This window comes from Oryctolagus cuniculus, chromosome 13 (genome assembly GCF_051225735.1).
Source record: "Oryctolagus cuniculus isolate XC-2025 breed Fujian yellow rabbit chromosome 13, ASM5122573v1, whole genome shotgun sequence".
In the NCBI taxonomy this organism is placed as follows: domain Eukaryota; kingdom Metazoa; phylum Chordata; class Mammalia; order Lagomorpha; family Leporidae; genus Oryctolagus; species Oryctolagus cuniculus.
In genome coordinates, this window is record NC_142879.1 from 55,381,408 (window position 1) to 55,401,744 (window position 20,337).

Consider the following 20,337-nt stretch of genomic DNA (forward strand, 5'->3'; position numbering starts at 1 on the left):
AGGTTGTTCAAGAAATTTGAGATTTTAAGCAGTTTTCCAAGTACAGCACTCAGCCAGATAACAGTGGGCAAAACAAAACATGTGACACTGGTCACCATAGACCTTCTTGAAGTGTGTTCTGTGGGATGGGACATGTCCTGCTCCTAGGGTCAGGGGGAGGTTTTAGCATTTGCCAGACTAATATGGCCAAGGGGGACTTTTCCCTAGGGACTATCTCGTAGGACTGTGTTCTGTGATAAACACTTTGGGGAGCTACCAGCCTGGAGCATCCTTCATTCATGTGCAGTGTTTTGGGATCCTTCAAATTTCTCTATACTCTGTATGCTGAAAAAATTCATGCTGGAGAAAAACTGTCTTCCCAAGGAAAGATTGAGGCTGGTCTAGTGATGGCATCCTGACCTACCCAAATACAGTCATACACCCACCACTGGACAAGGATACTTTTTAGTAAATGCCTCAGGTGACTGTGTCACTGTGCAAACATCACAGAATACACTTACACAAATCAACAGCCACAATGGCACCAGGGACTTAGATTCCCAGGGAGAGCACTGTACCTGTGGTCTGTTGTTGACTGAAACACTGCTATATGCTATATAATGGCACTCCTTTCTTCAAGGGCAAGTCCAACATCTGCAGCCTGGTCTCTCAAGCCTTTGCTGATTACAGTATCCCAAAGACGCTCACACCTGGGTTATGTTAATACATAATGCAAATCTGTTCTTGTCTCTCTAACTAGACCTGAGGCCTTATCTTTATTTTTCCACTCACTTGGGATTACTTTTTTTAACCTATCATTTGATATTAATAATTTATCTATTTAATTAGAGACTATCTTTCTAGTATCTTCCATATCAAGTGAGGACAGTCAAGAGATGCCCTTTATTAACCTTATTCTGACCTATTAACTCTATGCATGCAGAATTTATTTTCTTTCTGTCTGATCACCACTGAAGCAGATTTCTACAGCCTTGCCAAAAAGCTTTTAGAAGTTTCAGACCTGCAATAGCCAGCCTGCCAGATTCTGCTTTGGGTCTCATGTTTATCAATAACACAGGCATAAGGTGCATAAGGATACTTCAAACCAAAAGAACAAAGAGCACAATGTGTCAGACGACTGGAGCTCGTACCTGGGCAGGTGCTTACCTTGCCTTCTTGGATAGGGTCCTGGTTAGGCCCTTGGTAAGCAGCCACAGATTCCCAAGTGACAACCACCACGCTGCTGGGTTGGAACGAGACCTCTGGGAACCCTCTCTGGACACATTCTGCTGCCAGCTGCATGATGGAGGGAGATAAGTCTTCTCGATAATAAACCTTCCCGAGGCCATCAGTTGTGTCCAAGTCTGCCAGGAAAGGTGCGACCGCGCCGAAGCTCGGTGGGAAGAGCCCGGGATGGGATTCCTTGGCCGGGGGTTCGCTCATGGCAATGATGCCATTTGTGGTGACCTGTACAAAACCAAGTATGGTTAGAAGCAAGGCAGAAAGGACTTCTTCCCCAGATGGACCAAGCACCCACTTGCAGGGTGCTGCCACAGATGCCCACAATATGGGAAATACAGTAGAATCAGAGAACAGCAAGAGCCTACGTTGCAAATCCAGCTTTTGTTTTCTATGCAAGAGGGGCTGGTTGAAGGAGCACGGGCAAGACCTGCAGGGCAGCCTGACTCTGCCACATGCCAGTCGCTGGACCTCAAGTGAGTGTCTTGGGATTCACCTCTCAGGTTTCCTCGCATGCGCCCTCCTAACCTCAAGTAAGAAGATGGGAACAAGAGTGCTTCATTTACTGCATGCATTATTGAAACATAAGTCAGTCTAACAGCCTGAATTCATTTACTCTCTAAGTGGAATAAATTGTAACTCCATACCAGGACTGTGTTAAGTGCTTAGGGCACAAAAACAGGTAGGATCCAGTTCTTGCCTTCAAGGAACCCACAATCCAGATGAGGAAAAGGGCTAACAAAGATGATGATAAAACAAAGCATCAAGAAATAAATCTGGGCTGGCGCTGTGGCTCAGCTGGTGAAGCATCCATCTGTGATCTGGGATCTCATATGGGTGCCCCTTAAATTCCCTGCTACTCCACTTCCAATCCAGCTCCTTGCTAATGAACCTGGAAAAGCAGCAGAGGATGGCCCAGGTACTTGGGCCTCTGCACCCACATGAGAGACCTGGATGGAGTTCCAGGCTCCTGGCTTCAGCCTGGCCATTGCGACCATTTGAGGGAATGAACCAGAGGATGGATGACCTCTCTGTCTGTTTCTCTCTTGCTCTCTCTCTCTGGTTCTGCCCTTCAAATAAACGGCAAGATTTATTTATCTTTCAAATAAAGATAAATATATCTAAAAATAAAGACATATAAATGGGGCACTATAGTCTAATTGTTTTGGATAGTTTAATGTGTTAGAATAATAGTTAATGTTCATTAACTATTTACCATGTTCCAGATGTCTTACTAAGATGAGGCTGCTGCCTGCAGTGGCGCCATCCCATATGGGCTCTGGTTCAAATCCCAGCTGCTCTATTTCTGGTCCAGCTTTATGCTATGGCCTGGGACAGTAGTGGAGGATGGACCAAGTGCTTGGGCCCCTGCACCCCCATGGCAGGCCCATTAGAGGCTCTTGGCTCCTGGTTTTGGAGTGGCCCAGCTCTGGCCATTGCAGCCATTTGGGGAGTGGACCAGTGGAGGAAAGACCTCTCTCTCTCTCTCTCCCTGCCTCTGCCTCTCTGTAACTCTGTCCCTCAAATAAATAAATAAATATTTTTAAAAAATAGATTTAACCCTCAGAAGTACCGTATGGGACTAGGGACTACCAATATACCTATTTTTCTGATAGAGGGAATTAGGTTAATCAGTCAATCTGCCCAAACTCACTTAGTAAAAAGGGGTGACACTGGATTTGAACCCAGGGAGCTTGGCCCCAAAGTTGGCTCTCTTCCTACTTGGACAACCTTCTGGAAATCAGTAATAACTGCCTACTAAAAGGTGCCATTACTCTTACTCAGTGAAAACCCACACTTCTTTGGGAAAATGAGCCACTGAGGGAGGGTGGCAAATAGCCCCATGGCACAGGGGACCCTGGGCCTGCTTTGAGTTTGTGCTAATGAGTGACGCTTGACATGCATCCCCTTTCTCGTTACTGTGCAATCCATTGACAACACAGAATTCCAACCCAATGATCCTTAGACTTAGAGAATCTGAAGTATAAGAAAAAAATATGTCCCAATGAAATGGGAGCAATTTGGCAAATGGTGCCTGATACTGTCCTTTAAAAGGCTGCAGCCTGGAAACACAAGGATCTAAAACAGTGACTCTCCATTGAGTTGTTCTGGAATTGATTAAAATGTCTGTGGGTTTTCCAGCCCAATTATTGTACCCCTCCCCCTCCTGCAGCCTCATCCCTTCAGTCACTTCACACCTCATTACCCGAGGACAGGACAGGGGACCCTCTGGTGACTGCTCAAGAGAACCTGGCAAAAAGGTTCAAGGAAGTAGAGCCTTTTGGTGTGCAGGTAGAGAAAGCAAAGAGGGCTTTGGGAGTCACAGGTGTATTTAACAACACCTCTTTTGCCCCAACTTCATGGGCTGTTAACTGTTGAGGTGACAGATTTTCCCTCATCACCTGGCACCAGCAAGACTTCTCTGGAACACACCGACAGGCTGCAGAGAAGGGAGGGAGGCCAGGAGCTTCACCCAGCTGGTCTCTCCATGCCAAACATCTCCCAGCACAAACATCCCAACTGGGCTGGCGTGTGGGAGCGTGGGAACCGCTCACTTTCTCAAGCCACCGGAGTTGGCAGTGAGCAGCTGCTAGTGGGAAGCAATCACACGGAGGCCACAGACGACTGGGTCTCAAAAAGCCGTTTGCCAGTGAAACTTAAATCAGTCCAGCAATTCTGCAAACAGACTCAGTGGCTCTTATCCTTTGGGATCTGGGTACCATAACGTTTGTGTTTTCCCAGGGAAGGCCTTAGGAACCAAATTTTTCAGACCAGCATCATGAAGCACTGCCCATGCAACCCTTTGGACAACACGAAACCCTCAGGAGTAGTTAGCATTGCTGCAAAATACTTTTCAGCCAGTTTCACTAAACACTCACTTGGTTGTCTGTGGTCATGAAGATGACTTCACAGATAAGTGAAGTATGCAGAATAGCCAACAGTTTCATTGGATTCTTAGCTTTAAATTTTTCCCCCACAAACTTGCCCCTCCCCCTGCCCCAATATACCAAATAATGGCAAAACTGATGAACAATATCCCCTCACATTTGGGTTTGAGATTTATTTTACAAAGTCTTTCAAGTTCACAATGCTCCTGATGAGCCTTGTTCCTGTTCTCCATCTCTTGAAAGTGGCATTGGTCAGGCGGGCACTGTGGTATAGCAGCAGTAAAGCCACTACCTGTGGCACTGGTATCCCATATGGGCACTGATTCGAGTCCCAACTATTCCACTTCTGAACCAACTCCCTGCTAATGTGTCTGGGAAAGCAGTAGAAGATGGCCCAAGTCCTTGGGCCCCTGCAACCAAGTCGGGAGACCTGGAAGAAGCTTCTGGCTCCTGGCTCAAGCCATTGCAGCCATCTTCGGAACAAATCAGCAGATAGAAGATCCCTCCCTACCCCCTGTTTCTCTCTGTGTAACTCTGCCTTTCAAATAAATAAATGAATAAAGAAAGAGAGAGAAAAAGAGCAAGAAAGAAAGAAAGAAATTGTCATTGGTCAACTCAATAGTCCAATGGCAGGAAGCACAAAGGGAAAGACCAAGAGGCACGAGGCACAGACTCAGGCACAATCCCCAAGGGGACTGTGCTGGGAAGCCCTATAGGGTGAGCATTTGGCATAGAGGTTAAGATTCTGGTTATGGACGCCCACCTTCCATATCAGAGTTCCTGGGTTCAATACTCAACTCTGGCTCCTGACTCCAGCTTGCTGCTAAGGCAGTCTCTGGGAGCAGCAGCGAAGGCTCAAGGGATTGGGTTCCTGCCGCCCACATGAGACACCTAGAGTTTTAATATTTGACAAAGTTGCCATGAACATCCAATGGGCAAAGGAAGGTTTTTTCAATAATCAATGCTGTGGGGCTGACATTGTGGTGTAGTGGGTACAGCTGCCACCGGCAGTGCCAGCAGCCCATATGGGCACCAGTTTGAGTCCCGGCTGCTCTACCTCTGATGTAGCTCTCCACTATGGCCTGGGAAAGCAGTGGAAGATGGCTTAAGTGTTTGGGTCACTGCACCCACGTGGAAGACCTGGAAGAAGCTCCTGGCTCCTGACTTCAGATCGGCACAGCTCCAGCCGTTGTGGCCATTTGGGGAGTGGACCGGTGGATGGAAGACCTTCCTCCCTTTCTTTCTTTCTCTTTTTCTTCTCTCTCGCTTCCTCTCTGCCTCTGTAACTCTGCCTTTCAAATAAATAATCTTTTAAAAAAATAATGCTGCAAAAAGTGCATATCCCCATACAGATAAATGAAAATGAACCCCTATTTCACAGCATCCATATGAATTACCCAAAATGGTTTAAAGACTTAAGTGTGAGATCTGAAACCGTGAAAATCCCAGAAGGCACGAGCTCCTCGGCACTGGTCTTGGCAATGACATTTTGGACATGAAACCAAACTCCGAGGCAGCAAAAGCAACACCAACCAAGTGGGGCTTTGTGATTGTCTTAGTGGTCCCTCCCACCTCACACTTTCCCACTGCTTCCTTCTTGGCCCTGCCACTCCCCTCGCAGGGACTCAGGAGTCTCAGCTGCACGGGCCCTGCCTGACTGCGTTAATGAGCAAAAGGTGCTGGCAAAAGCAGCTTTAGTAATGAAAGTTAATGAAAAGTTACAGAGCCTAGAGGCGCCCCATGCAGCGCCCAGGGTTCAGAGAGAACCAATCATTAAACCTAAGTATTGCACAGCAGTCACCCGTGTGACATTCTGGTCATCTCATCTGTGCTAGTTTAGGAGTAACACAGATTACGGTACTACACTTTAGCTTTTATATGAGTGTTGGTAAGGCTGGAGTAGGAAAACTGTGTCCAAACTTATCACGGTATCTCACCTATTTCACAGTTACCAGCTCTTCCACCCTGAAAACTGTTTCTTGGCTCCAACCCCTGGCAAAGTCTCATTTGTCCTTGTGAAGTCTTCCTGATTCCTAAGGGGTGTTTATCACTTATTCCTTTACCCCTGCCCCTTGCTGTAACTTTTGTGATTAGCATCTTCGAGTGGTGCCAGCATGTTCCTTGCTATAGATCACCCTGCAAAAGGCTCCTGGACTGAATGCAGTCCTCAGATTCCAAGAAAGCCCATCTGATTTATTGAGAGATAATCATTATCATATATCACTGACTTAAGGTAACTCAAACTAAGTATTGCCCATGGGAGGTTCTGGGTGAATCTGAAAAGCAGCTAATTCCACCCTGTTCATCAAAGTAAGTATCGCCCTGAAATCTTGCTTACATTTTCAGTTGACAATGGGAAAAAGTTCCCTTGGCAAAGTTAAACTTCAGCTCAGAATGTTACTAGCGTGACTTAATGCCCTTTTACAGAACATGTCTACCCACTCACCCCAAGGAGTACAGCAGACAATACAGCCTTTCAGCCGGCTGCTTTAGGGCAGAACATGTCAATTATATCACAAAGGACCCAGGGTGAAAATGCCAAGCACCACGTGGTCAACAGCTGGAACCACTTAGGCCAATTGTTCCAACCCCAGCTGACAAGAAGGGGATGAGCAGAGCAGCTAACTTACAACAGAAGGGTGTTTCCCGTCTTAAAAAGCACTTGTGTCTCCTTTTCATCTGTGATGTGAACTTAAAGACAACACGAATTACTGTCCAAGTGCAGATACACAGTAAATTTATGTTAGCGCTTCTTCTATTCGAATGCACACCAAAGAAGCGAAGGAACAGCCATCTTTCTTTGGCTGAAAGGAACCTCACAGTCCTCAGGCAGCCTGTAAAGTCGGGAGAAGGATCCCCCAAAACACGTGTGCATGGAGAATGCTGGAGGCAGGCACAAATAGGAAACAAGCAGGGTTTAAGAAACACAAATAGCTGTGCTGAGAAGACAATGTAACTTGAAAAGCAGACTCCATGGGTGGGAGCAGTGGGAACATACTGGAAAGTAATTTAGAGTAAACACTGGAAACACAGCAAACATTGACTCGGCTTTGGCTAAGCTTGCGGTCCTTTACTAAGGTTGTTTGCACTTTTAAAAATTTCATGCGACAGGCATTTAATACAACCATCCCCTCATTTCACATACATGAAACAGACAAGGACATGACAAGAAATTTAATTTAGCATCACGTCATACAGTCAACAAGTGATGGCACCAAGATTGGAAGCATATCTGCTGGAGGCTGTGACCCATGCTCTTCCTGTTCTACTTGGCTGGGTAGTAGGGAAATGGGGGACAAAAGCAATGGAAGCGGCAAAGTTTTATGTGAAGTCTTCATGGTTAGCAAACAGGCAGATGGAAAAAAACAAAAGCCTAAGAAAAGGGAAACTCAGAAAAGAAGACTAGGCAATGGCTGAATTTGGGACGCAATTGAGGTGGAGACTGATTAACTTCACCTTAGAGTACAGAAATGCACCCGGGACTCAATCTACTGGCACAGTACTTTACAGTCTGCAAAGCATTTTTATTCCAGCTCTCTCATTAAACCCAGCACAGTGAGCACTGATATCATCTTCATTCTTTGAAAAAAAAAAAAAAAAAAAGAATTTCAGTTCATATCACTCGCTGAGATCAAGTGGCAGAACAAAACCCCAAGTCCACATTGCAAATGTTTTAACCCCACAGTGCCACAGAAATGGCTGACTTGAATTAAAAATAGAAACAAAAGGATTAGCAAATAAAGATGTAGGATGGCCTATGGATAATAGTTAGAAATGAGTCAACATTTTCACCTTAATCCAGTTAATGTTTTATGAGAGACAACCACATCAGGATGACCTGGTCCACCTAGGACTAATCTCACCACCTGTGGCCCTCAAGAACCACCAGGATGAAACAGAGAACCAACATACTGACATCAATCTAGCGACAAGCCATGGCAACTGCCATCTGTTTTTCAACTGTTACCCCAGCTACACCTTCATGATTTCACCAGACCAGCTCCTGGAAATCCCTGTAACACTCTCATTCACTCCTCTTCTATTGATAGGTTAAACCTTATCTTTCCTTTATCCTTAAACATTGTACTAGTTTTTTGAAGAGTCACTTATTTGAAAGGCAGAGTTGAGAGAAAGAGAGAGAGAATCTATCCACTGGTTTGCTCCCCAAATAGTCATGATAGCCAGGGCTGGATCAGGTCAAAGCCAGGGGCCTGGAACTCCATCCAGGTATCCCATAAGGGTGGCAGGGGCCCACATACTTGTGCCATCATCTGTTGCCTTCCCAGGTGTATTAGCAGGGAATTGGATCAGAAGCAGAGCAACCAGGACTCAAACCAGTATCCATATGGGATGCCAGCATTGCAACTGGTAGCTTAACCCACTGCACCACTATGTGAGTCCATCCTTGTTATTTTTGATTTGGCATTAAGAACAGGGTGGTTACATATGGGGAGGGAACTATGAGGTTAGAAGCCAGGAAGCAAGGAAACACTGCTTTACAGTTTTTATAAATTTATCTTAACCCTTTGAATGTATTACCATTCTCCAAAATTAATTTAAAAATAAAATTCTATGTTTTCTCAATAAAAAAATTTTTTTTTAAACAGATTTATTTGTTTATCTGAAAAAGCAGAGTTAGAGAGAGAAAGGGAGAGATCTTCCATCTGCTGGTACACTCCCCAAATAGTTGCACCAGCCAGAGCTAGGCAGGTCTGAAGCCAGGAGCTTATTCCAAGTGTCCCAGGTGGGTGTCAAGGGCCCAAGAACTTGGGCCATCCTTTGCTTCTTTCCCACGCACATTAGCAGGGAACTGGATCAGAAGTGGAACAGCTGAGACTCAAACCAGTGACCATATAGGATGCCAGTGTCACAGGTGGTGGTTTTACCCACCATGCCACAACACTAGCCCCAGAAAAAAATGTTTAACCTGTGGGTTTAACCTGAATATTTTTAAGATACAATTACCAGTTGACAGAAAATACAGGAATGGGGTAACACACTATACTATGTCACAAAGAAAACAGCTAAGTGTAGAAGATGAACTATTCTTCAGAACAGGCAATGATTCTTAAATAGGTGAATAAATCAAAAGGAAGAGACACAGTATAATGCTTGAGTATAATAATGCTTGAGTATATAATGCTTGAGTATAATGCAAGAGTATAATGCTTGGTCCTTTTCTGGATTCCAGTCTAAATAAATTTTCAAGTATAAAGGGCAGCTTTGGGGAAATTCAATACAGACTGAGAATAACTTGATAATACGAACTTATTATGAATGATAATAGTGTAGTTATGTAGGGAATGTTCTTGATTTTTAGAACTGGACATAAAATATCTTATGATGAAATAGCCTGAAGATTGTACTTGAGACACAACAGCAAAGGGAAACTAATCAAATATGGAAGATGTTAACAACTGTTATATCTAGGTAATGCATCTATGAGTGTTCATGATACCACTTTCTCCACTTTTGTGTATGTGTGTTTGAAAACATTTATAATAAGAAAGAAAGCAAAATTTACCCAAAGGCAGATAGTTAAGGAATCTGCTCTCCAGGACCTGAGAATCAAGTACTTTTACAAGCAATGCATTAGTGAACAGTGTAATGCTATAATGTCCTCAAGGGGCAGGGTCATATCAGACATCACCTGTCACTAATCTCTCAACACACAGCCTATAAGTCTACACAGAGAGAGGGAGGCAAGTGGCACTCAGTGTGACACATGAGGAAGACTACAGAACTAGGAGGCAGAAGACCTGAGCTCAGGGTCTAACTCTGATGCTGACTGGTTGAATTTTTTTAAAGTTGTATCTACTTACTTCAAATTATGTGAAAGGTGTGCAAAAGTGAGAGCAACAGCAAGACTCTCCATCTACTGGTTCACTCCCCAAATGCCCACAACAGCTGGGGCTGGGCCAGGTCAAAGCCAGGGAGCTCCATGCAGTCCTCCCAAGTGATGGCAGCTCCAAGTCCTTGAGCCTTCACCTGCTGCCTCCCTGGGTATGCATTAGCAGGAAGCTGGATCAGAAGTGAGACTCAAACTTAGGCACTCTGATATGGGATGCTACAACACCTGCCCCTGGGTGAATTTTGGCAAACCCCTTAGCTGGGTGTGTCAGTTCCCTTTGTAATATGAAGATCATTGGATCGCCCACCTGAGCTACCTCTCTAATATCTCCTAATGAGACATTAGGAATCTCTTAATGGCTTGCTACTATTTTGCAGAATAAAGTTTGACACTCTGGTAGTCTTTTATTCAGTCAACAAGCACTTACTATGTCCCCAGACACTACCCTGAGTATTGGGAAGATGGTTGTGAATTCAACAGACAAGACATGCCCACATGGGCTTCAGACTGTAAAGGGGGAGACAGGCAAGCAACAAGTAAATGTAGGAGCAAACCAGCTTAGGGGTTTGTCCACACTGTGATGAAAAGGAGCTAGCATGCTGCTGAAGAGGCTTGCTGTGGGCGGTGGCCTGATGAAGGTACAGCCCTGGGAGATTGGCTGTGCATTCCTGGCAGAGACGAGAGAAGCACCAAGACCTGGAAGGATATGCTGGCTGTGGTCTAGGCAGCTGGAGCCTGGTAAGTGTGGAGCAAGAGCAAGGTATAAGGATGGAGAGATTGGGTCATGGTAGGCTTTGGGGAGCTATGTGAGGAGCTGGGAGTATAAACACCAAGGAAAACCCCTGGATGGTTGTAGTCTGGGAGTGACAAGGTCGGAGTTACAAGGTACTGTGCTCCAGCACTGCTTAACTCACCAAGTTCATCTGGCTCCCTGGGTCATTTTCCCCTTGGCTTTTGATCCCTACCACAGGCCAAGTTCCTATTCTTTATACTCCAGGGGGATCTCATATGCAGCTAACCCGGACTCATCCCACAGCTCCAGCCCTGTTGGAGGAGGTTCTCCAGACACCTCCCAGCACAGTATACTCACTCCCTGGACCTCTCAGGGTACGCATCACAAGTGCAGTTGGTAAAACCATTGTTTTAATGTCTGTCCTCCTCACTAGACCACGTACTCCACGAGAGCAGAAACCACACTGGTCTTATATTCTATCACTAACCTCCAAAGCCTAGCACTGAACCTCTCTCTCTCAGATGACTAAATGATGGATCTTAATACTGGACTGCATTTTACAAAAAGTGATACTTAGTGTCCTGAAACAGTCAGTCAGATTTACTCATCAACTAGTCACTCAAACAAGTATCTAACGGACCTTGGAGAATCCTGTGAATTATCTTCAGTTTGTAAATAAAAAGCCCCAGAGTAACAGCAGGCTGAAAAATGAGATCATTTTACCTGGATTATAACTTGGGCAACATGACTAATTGAGTCCATTACAGCCTCCACTGGGAATCAATCTTCTGTTACACCTTCTGTGATTCAACCAGGGTCACTGCTAGAGCACACAGCAACCTGGGCAAATTGGAAGACAGTGCCCCTAGCCCCATGCTGAGGCTCAGGGCTTGGGGAGTGGAATGGGGGCTAGAAGTCACCTTCCTTTGTCACCTGGGCCAGAGCTCCTGTGCTGGGAACAACTTTCACAGCCACAGTTGGTGGCTGTGGGTTCAACCAGCAAATTCATAAACTTCCCTCGAGCCATTTCATTTTTGTTCTTTCTAAAAGATTACCAGAGGGGGCTGGCCTTGTGGTGCAGTGGGTTAAGCTGTTGCCTTCAACTCTGGCATCCCAGCTGCTCTGTTTCCCATTCAGCTTCCTGCTGGTGCACCTGCAAGGGCAGTAGAATGCCACCTGCCACTCATGTGGAAGACTCAGATGGAGTTCCTAGTCCCTGCATTTGGCCTGGCCAACCCTGGGCCATTATAGCCATTTGGAGAGTGAACCAGTGGATGGAAGCTCTCTGTCACTCTGCCTTTCAAGTAATAAAATTAAAAAAAAAGTTACTAGAAATGCTGACCATTATTGCCTGTTTATTTATTTGAAAGGCAGAGACAGATTGAGAGAGGCAGATCTTCCAACTACTGGTTCACTTCCTAAATGCCCCCAATAGCCAAGGATGGGCCAGGCCAGGGCCCGGAGCTGGAACTCCCCCAAATGATGGCAAGTATCCAGGTACTTAAGCCATCACCTGTGCCTATCACTGTACACATTAGCAAGAAGCTGGAATGGAGTGTGGAACTAGGTTTAAACACAAGAAATCTGATATAGGATGCAGGCATCCCAAGTGGTGTCTTAAACCCTGTGCCAGACTCCTGCCCCAAGTGTTGTAGTTCTGAGTGAACAAGTATGTGATGGTGGGGGTGGGGGGAGGAAGTGAGAGAAGGGAAGAGAGACCAGAGGCCAGTAGATGAGTCAGGACAGAGGTATATAATCTTTTTGCTACCAAGGATGTCCTTTTAGTATTTTCCCACGGCATGGAAAAACAAACTGAACTTATTAAATAACAACTCATTTATTCATGTTTATGAATCAAATAATTCTATATGCAACAAAATCATGTTCTAGAAATTCTTCTGTTAATCTATACATCCAATCACAGCTTTCCAATCAGCATGAGCTAACCGACATTAATAAACTGAGATGATAAATCCCAAAGGGAGAACACATTGTTTATTATTCTGTTCCACTTATCATAACTTTGAAGGCCTCTCAACGGGGGAGTCTGAAGTGCATTGGCCAAGGCAGCAGAGCTTCCATGTACAACGTCCAGTGGCTTGGTGAGCTGTCTGATCAGTCCTAGGGTGGGGTCCAAAGTAGAGCTTGTTTTAAGGGAGGAATTAAAGTGATTTACCATTCAACAAGGGAGATGATTCCGTGGAGGAATCAGACCATATCACATAGGCAGTTAGGAATGAAGAGGGCACTTCGGCAGTGCCTTCTCGTGTCTGTGAACATCTGTCAAACTGAAAGCAGGAGACCAGCAGTTCTCCAAGAGTTTGGTCTTAGACTCTCTCTACACTTTTAAAAACTATTGAACATCCACAAACACTTGTGTTTATAATTTTAATTTGCTTATTTTTACTTGCGGTGGGGGTAGTGGAAAGAGAGAGAGACAGACAGACACCTCCCCTGTTTTGGTTCACTCCCCAAATGCCCAGGAGCTGGGAACTCCATCCCGATCTCCACACAAGTGGCAGGGACCTGATTACTTGAGCCATCACTGCTGAATCCCAAAGGGCATTAGCAGGAAGCTAGAATCTGGACCAAAGCCAATCTAGACACAGGCATTTTGATGTGGGATGTGGATGTCCCAAGTGGCATCTTAACTACTGGGCCAAATGCCTGCCTTGCTTTGGTTTATGAAGGTCATCTCAATCAACATCGATCATACGAGAAATTAAAGCTGAGAAACACTGAGACATTCATATTTAAATAATAATTCAGGGGCCGGCACTGTGGCATAGCAGGTAAAGCCACCACTTGCAGTGCCTGCATCCCATATGGGTGCTGGTTCAAATCCTGGCTGCTCCACTTCCCATCCAGCTCTCTGTTGTGGCCTGGGAAAGCAGTGGAGGATGGCTCAAGTCCTTGGGCCCTTGCACCCAAGTGGGAGACCCGGAAGAAGCTCCAGGCTCCTGGCTTCAGATCAGCACAGCTCCAACTATTGTAGACAATTGGGGAATGAAGCAGCAGATGGAAGACCTCTCTCCCTGCCTCTTTTTCTCTCTGTAACCCTGACTTTCAAATAAAATAAATCTTTTAAAAAACAATTCACTACATGTTAACATAAATGACTATTTTAATGAAAATAACTATTTCTCAAACTAAAAAGAAAAGAAATGCCACTGCTATACATTTCTTTTTTTTTTTTATTTTTTTTATTTTTGACAGGCAGAGTGGACAGTGAGAGAGAGAGACAGAGAGAGAAAGGTCTTCCTTTGCCGTTGGTTCACCCTCCAATGGCCGCCGCTGCAGCCGGCGCACCGCGCTGATCCGATGGCAGGAGCCAGGATCCAGGTGCTTTTCCTGGTCTCCCATGGGGTGCAGGGCCCAAGCACCTGGGCCATCCTCCACTGCACTCCCTGGCCATAGCAGAGAGCTGGCCTGGAAGAGGGGCAACCGGGACAGAATCCGGCGCCCCGACCGGGACTAGAACCCGGTGTGCCGGCGCCGCAAGGTGGAGGATTAGCCTATTGAGCCACGGCACCGGCCCAACTGCTATACATTTCTGGCAAATCAATGTGGTGTCTGGCTTACTGGAAGACTGCTAGACTCTATCTGCTTCTATATTCAACCCGTTATGATAAGCATCACACATCACATAACTTCGGGTGAATTCCACTGTGTTATGTGTGAGAGCATGGGAGTCTAAAACACAAACAACATGGTATTTAGGAAAAAAGAGTTCTGACCTTGTCGATTCCTTGCAAAAGGCTTTAGGACACCCAGGGACCGCACTGAGAACTGTCTTGTTAGAGTGTTAGCATAGTGTCTTCCAGGGCCCCAAATCTGGCTGTTTGTTTAACTCTCCTGTTTCCCCTTGTAAACCAGTGCCTCAAGGCTTCTGCTTTCCTCCCAAGCCTGAATGTTCTGTTTACTCAAGGGTCTACTGGCTACACAGCATCCCCAATTTCTGGTCCCCTTGTTGGTCCCCAATGCCAGTGTCATATCTGGGCTCATGCCCTTTCACTTAAGTCAGTCTCCCAGTCACCCCAATGCTGCCTGCCTTCTCCTTGATGTCTCAGGTGTGACCACACAGAAATCCTGCGAATCATCTCAGATCACCTGTCAGCTCCATCCTCTTCTCTCCTTGCCCCCTTTCTGAAGGCCCCCATCACCTTGTATCTGGGCAAAGTAGTAACTTATGGGACTGGCTTCCCTGCTTCCAACCCCCCCCAACCTTGTCCCTTTGTTCATACCACCTTGCAAGCAACTAGAGTTACCTTACTAAAGATGGGAAGGCTTTGTGAGCAGCTACACCACCAGCCGCCAACCTCCTGGCCATCTTTCAGGGACCTTCCAGGTGGCACATGCATCACTTGGATCCAATTCTCCCCTGCACCCTGACTCATCCCTGTTGTCACCATGGGTGGGGTGACATGCCTCACCATTGACTGAGGTTGGCCATACAACTTGCTTTAGTCCACGAGACAGTAGTAGATAGGCCCCAGCAGAGTCTTGAGAAGCATGGAGGTCTTTCTGCCGGCTTCCTGGGCCTTTGGTGTCTCCCTGGAAAGGACACAGGCCCTCTAACGCAGGGCTGTCCAGTGGAAATTTTAGCAGTGATGGAAATGTTCTATAGCAGCACTGTTCTATACAGTAGCCATGAGCCACGTGGCATTCCTGAGCACGTGGTACGTGGCTAGTGTGAGTGAAAGCCTGAAAATTCCTTATTACTGAGTTGCAATTATTTAAATTAAGGTAGCTAAGCTTGGCTAGTGGCTATGGAATCAGAAGGAACTGCTACAGGATGAGTGCCCTGTGCAGCAGACCCAAATCATCCTAACTGCCCCATGATGGCCACCTTGGATCAGTCCACCACCAGCTGTCCCCAGAAAGGACAGCAGTCAGTGATTAGTGTCATATGCCACTGAGGTTTCCAGGTTGGTTGTTACATGGCACAATCTAACCACACATTTTATCTTCTGACCCCATCTGCCTAGTTGGACAGAAACCTCCTGTTCCAAGAGAGACCCTCACTCCAGTCAGATTCCTCACTTTCCCAGCACATGCCATGCCTATTCCCACCCTCGGGCATTTGTTCCTGAGGTTCTTTCCACCTGCAATGGTCTGTCCTTTCCCTCTGTGCCTACTCAAAGGGACCTGCCTGTGAAGTCTTCTCTCACTACTCTGCCTACCAACAACTCCGCATGTCTATTACCACGTGTTAGCCTGGGTGCTTGAAAGAGCTAGGAGTCAGACACAGACTGGGGTTGAACTCCAAGCTTTGGCATTTAACTGGTGGTACACACCTGTGCATCCCATAGTGGGATGGAGAGAATTTATCTGAAAAGAGATGGGAGGGAGTGTTTTGAGGATTAAACACCAGACACAGGCAAGTCTACTCCACGAGTAACTTTTCTTTCTTGCTGGGTATGCCTTTCATTCTCCCAACAGCTGGACTGCACAGACCACCCAGTGCTTACCCATACTCCCTAGCAATGCGCCTTTTCTCTGAGTCATGTGAGGGTTTCCATCAGCTCAAAACAGCATCTACACAGCTACAGGTAGGGGTGGACACTGAGCTGTCAGCAGATTGCCCTTCACCCCCTCGGGAGTGCAGCCCTCAATTGTTAGCCTTCTTTGAAGATGGCTTCCAGCACAAACAAAAACAAACAGAAAACTACCTCACCTCAGGGCACATCTCCACCCAGGGGAGTCCTTATCCAGTGAGTCACTAACCCAGGCCAGGGCTCAGGGGCCCAGCCTTCTCACACTGACTTGAGATAGCTACAGAGCTCCCCACCCCCACCCCCGGCAGGCAGAGTCCTTTGCTGGGACTGCACTGTACCCTGGCTTTCTCCCTTTGCTCAGTGTTTCAGTTCTCTCCTTTCCACAGGTGCAGATCTGGCGTGCTCACCCTAATGAAGTAACCTGCTGCTAATCTCCAGCTCAGAGTCGGCTTCCTGGAGAACCCAACCTGCAGCACAAATCCAAAGCCCAAGGGAACCTCTGGGATTCCTAAATGCAAATTAAATCTAACTAGACTGGAAGGGTGCTTTCAAAGAACTCTTTTGGTAGGGACAGATTTTCTGGGTCTTTATATTATAGTGTGGCTAGCTGATGCCACAGGGAGAGGGCAGCAGGTCCCAAATTAACAAAGGGTCCAAAGATCTCCATAGTGGTTCAAAAAAAGAATTTCATGGATCTGTTAACCAGGATGTTAAAAGGATTTTTTGCTAAAGATTTATTTTATTTGAAAATCAGAGATAGAAAAGGAGCGACAAAGGGAGAGATCTTCCATCTGCTGGTCAACTCCCCAAGTGGCCACAAGGGCCAGGGCTGAGCCAGATGGAAACAAGAAGTTTCACTTGGGTCTCCCAAGTAAGCGGCAGGGGCCCAAGTACTTGGGCCATCTTCCACTGCTTTTCCCAGGCTATTAACAGGGAGGTGGATCCAAATTGGAGCAGCCAGGACTCAAACCAGGACCAAAGGGGATAACGGCATTGGCTTTACCAGCTATGTCACAGTAGCAGCCCCAGAAATTTAATGCTTTAATACTCACCATTTAGCATTTCCTTCGGTTATGGATGTAGGCAACAAACCAATCCAGCAGCAAGTCTTGGTTTTGTCGCTAACACAACTCATGGGTATTTCAGTATCACACTACACTTGCTGCAGTGGTTTCTGAATTGCTCAGTCCTCATGATCTTCAAAGGTCAACAGTTACAGGATCCACTGCTGGACCCACTGCTACACCCTGTTACTCAATGTGGTGGACAGGAAGCACACCTAGTACTCTATAAATATGTTTTTTTTTTTTTTTAAAAAAAAGACACAGAGGGACTCCGATCAGCTGGTTCACTCTCCAAATGTTAGCAACCACTGCCAGGAGCTAGGAACTCAATGCAGGAACACAATTCCTTGAGCCACCACAGCTGCCACCCAGGGTCTGCCATAGCAGAAGGACTGAGTCAGGAACCCAGCTGGACTGACTCCAGGCACTCCCATATGGGACATGGGTGTCCTAACTAATACCTTTTAACTGCTAAGCCAAAGCCTGCACCTTTTAATATATTTTGATTGGGTCTTCGATACATCTGGTTTCCTTGGCAATCTTGTGGATTTTATTTTGTACATTCAAAAGCATTAAGGTGAAAGAGGGTCTTCAGGCTTCATCAGGCTAGCTAAAGGTGGGCCAGGGCTCTTTGTGGGTGCTAAGTGGAGGGCTCCACGTGAATGCTGTTCAAGAGTCGCCAGCAGGCCGGCTGGGAGCACAGCCATCTCTCTGGCAGTGTGGACGCCCCCCCCCCCGCCCCCGCACTGCTCGAATGCGCGCAGACCTTATATGAAAGCCACATGGCAGCGGGGGCAGGGGGTGGGAGAAGGGGGGGGAGGCGGCTGTACTGATGGATTTCACCAAGGTGACAACGCCCCCAGGTCTGCCAGGTCTACCAAGGCTCCAGAGAGCTAAAGGTCACATGACCCCCCTCCTCACACATCTGCTCTCCCCCCCCACCACCACCACGGTGACAAGGCTCAGCCACAGGAAATTGGATCCCTAGGGCGTCCTGCGTTCTCAGCCCTGAACTCTGGACTCTAGGTCCAGACCGACTGGAGAACAGAATCACTGCCAAGACATATCCGGCGTGTCCACACACACACGCACACACACTCACGCACACGCACACGAACACACAAGGCCTGCTTTGGTCGTCCCTCCTGGCCCGGGACCCGCAGGGGTCCTCAACTCCGGCCCTTCTACGGACCGCCTGCACCGGTCCCACTCGAGCTGGGTCGGGTCCTGGCCCCAAATGCGCGGGACAAAGGCGAGGCGGAGACCGACTTCCCGGTGGCGATGCAGCCCACAGTTGCAGGGCAGGAAACTCCGCCCGGGGTCCTGGGCGCCCGGGAACCAGAGTCAGGGCAGGGCGCGCCCGGGGCCCAGCAGACCCGGAGAGCGAGCCCCTCGATGACACCGGCCGCGCGCTGCGGAGACCTCGGCAGGAGCCTTGCGGGCGCGGAAACCCAGCGCCGCGCCCTGTGCGCGGGCTGCCAGCGGTCCGCGGTCGCGCCCGCTACGCCCACGTCCGTCCAGCTCCGCGGGCGCCCCCGGCGAGCCCCGCCTTCCTTCCGACGCCGACCTGCCCCCCGCGGCCTCCCTCCAGCTACCCCACACCGCCCGCCCCGGGTCGCACTCACGTAGACCGAGTCGATATCGGATCTGTCGTAGAAGTGGAGCGCCCCGCTCAGCTCCAGGGCCGGGGAGACGAGGTCGTCCCCGTCCTCCAGCTCCAGGTCCCCCTGCCCCGGCCCGAACGGGAAGAGCTCCTGGCGGCTCAGGCAGCCCCCAGGCCCCGCCAGCAGCAGCTGCAGCAGCAGCGCCCGCATCCACGCAGCCCGCATGCTGCCCAACTGCGAGCCCGCAAACTCAGCGCTCTGCGGCCGCCGGGTGCGGAAGACCCAGATGTAACCGGACGCCCCGCCGCAGCCCCTCCACGCCTCCGCCTCCCGACGTCCCCACCCCGGGAAATAGGGGAGGGGAGCCGAGGGGAGATGGGGAGGGCCCCGCCCCGCCCCGTGCACCCGCGCAACGCGGAGCGGCCCAATGGCCACAAGGGGGAGGGCGAGGGGCGACCCCCAAGTCCCCGCAGCCCCGGCCAGGGCGGGGATGGGGGAGTGGGCGTCGGAGCGCGCGACGCCGCAGCCCACCCGGTTCCCACAGAGCGGCGCCTCCCGGAGAGGGAGCGAAGCGCGGGACTCTGCAGCGCTGTCCTCGGGCCAGAGCGGGTGACGAGGACGTGCTCTGGATTCGGGAACCGAGCCCACCACAGGTCCGCCGGCTGCGCTGGGGGTCGGGCTCGCTTGCCTACATTCAAAACCCGGTTAGGGCGCTGCGAATGAGGGAAGAAGAGGCTCAGCCAGGAGCGTGTTCCTTCCCACGTCCATCCATCCGTTCAACAGTTTTTGGGTGTCTGAGCCTCCGCTCTCTGTTGGGGAGGTTCAAGTAAAAAAACCAAAACAAAACATAAAGCAGGGTCCCACCCTTTGAGACAAAGTCACGGGTGCATTAGATAGTTCCGTGCTGGCCTGGGTGGGGATCCCAAGTGGGAAAAATCAGCAGGTCAGGGAAACTGGTGGTGGGACGCACAGCAGGCCTTCCAGCAGGAGGGGAAGAAGGATCGCGAAAACGCGGTGGGTTCAAGGCACCGCCCCCAGCAAAGAATCCGGGGAAGGATTGTGCAAGGAAAGCCTGGAATGACAAATGGAGGAATCCAACCTCGCCCTAGCACTCAGAAAAAGAGCTATTGAAAAGTCTCCAGGAAGGGAGATAAGCGGTTTAAGTGGTATCCTAAATATCGGTTGATCATTCATTTGGCACAAAGGTGAAAGCAGAAACAGGTGTAGGTCTGTAGAGACCCGTGAGGGGTGGGAGGGGCACGGACGAGAAAGAAGGAGGTGGAAGTGGAAAAGGAACGAGTCAGAGAGGCATTGGGATGGAAGAAGGAGCCAGACCTGTGCTAGGAGAACAACTGAGGTTAAAATTGGGCTCCAGGTTTTGTGCGTGGAGGACGAAAAGGCAAAGCTGCCTTGGATGGCCAGGAAGAGGCACTGGGACAGCTGGCATGGGACACGTGTCTGATGTTAGACCTGTTAACAGG

At 48.4% G+C, this 20,337-nt stretch overlaps 1 protein-coding gene across 1 annotated transcript in view; it reads right to left on the reverse strand.

The window, feature by feature from the left end:
* The window catches only part of NID1 (nidogen 1), a 78,485-nt gene extending 58,876 nt beyond the window's left edge, over positions 1 to 19,609 (reverse strand). The window contains exons 1-2 of the mRNA XM_070055550.2: positions 18,878 to 19,609; positions 1,147 to 1,446 (exon numbers count right to left, since the gene is read on the reverse strand). Of these exons, the coding sequence (XP_069911651.2) occupies positions 1,147 to 1,446; positions 18,878 to 19,081 (504 nt within the window). The 5' untranslated portion in view covers positions 19,082 to 19,609. The remainder of the gene's footprint in view (positions 1 to 1,146; positions 1,447 to 18,877) is intronic.
* Positions 19,610 to 20,337: the final 728 nt, after the last annotated feature.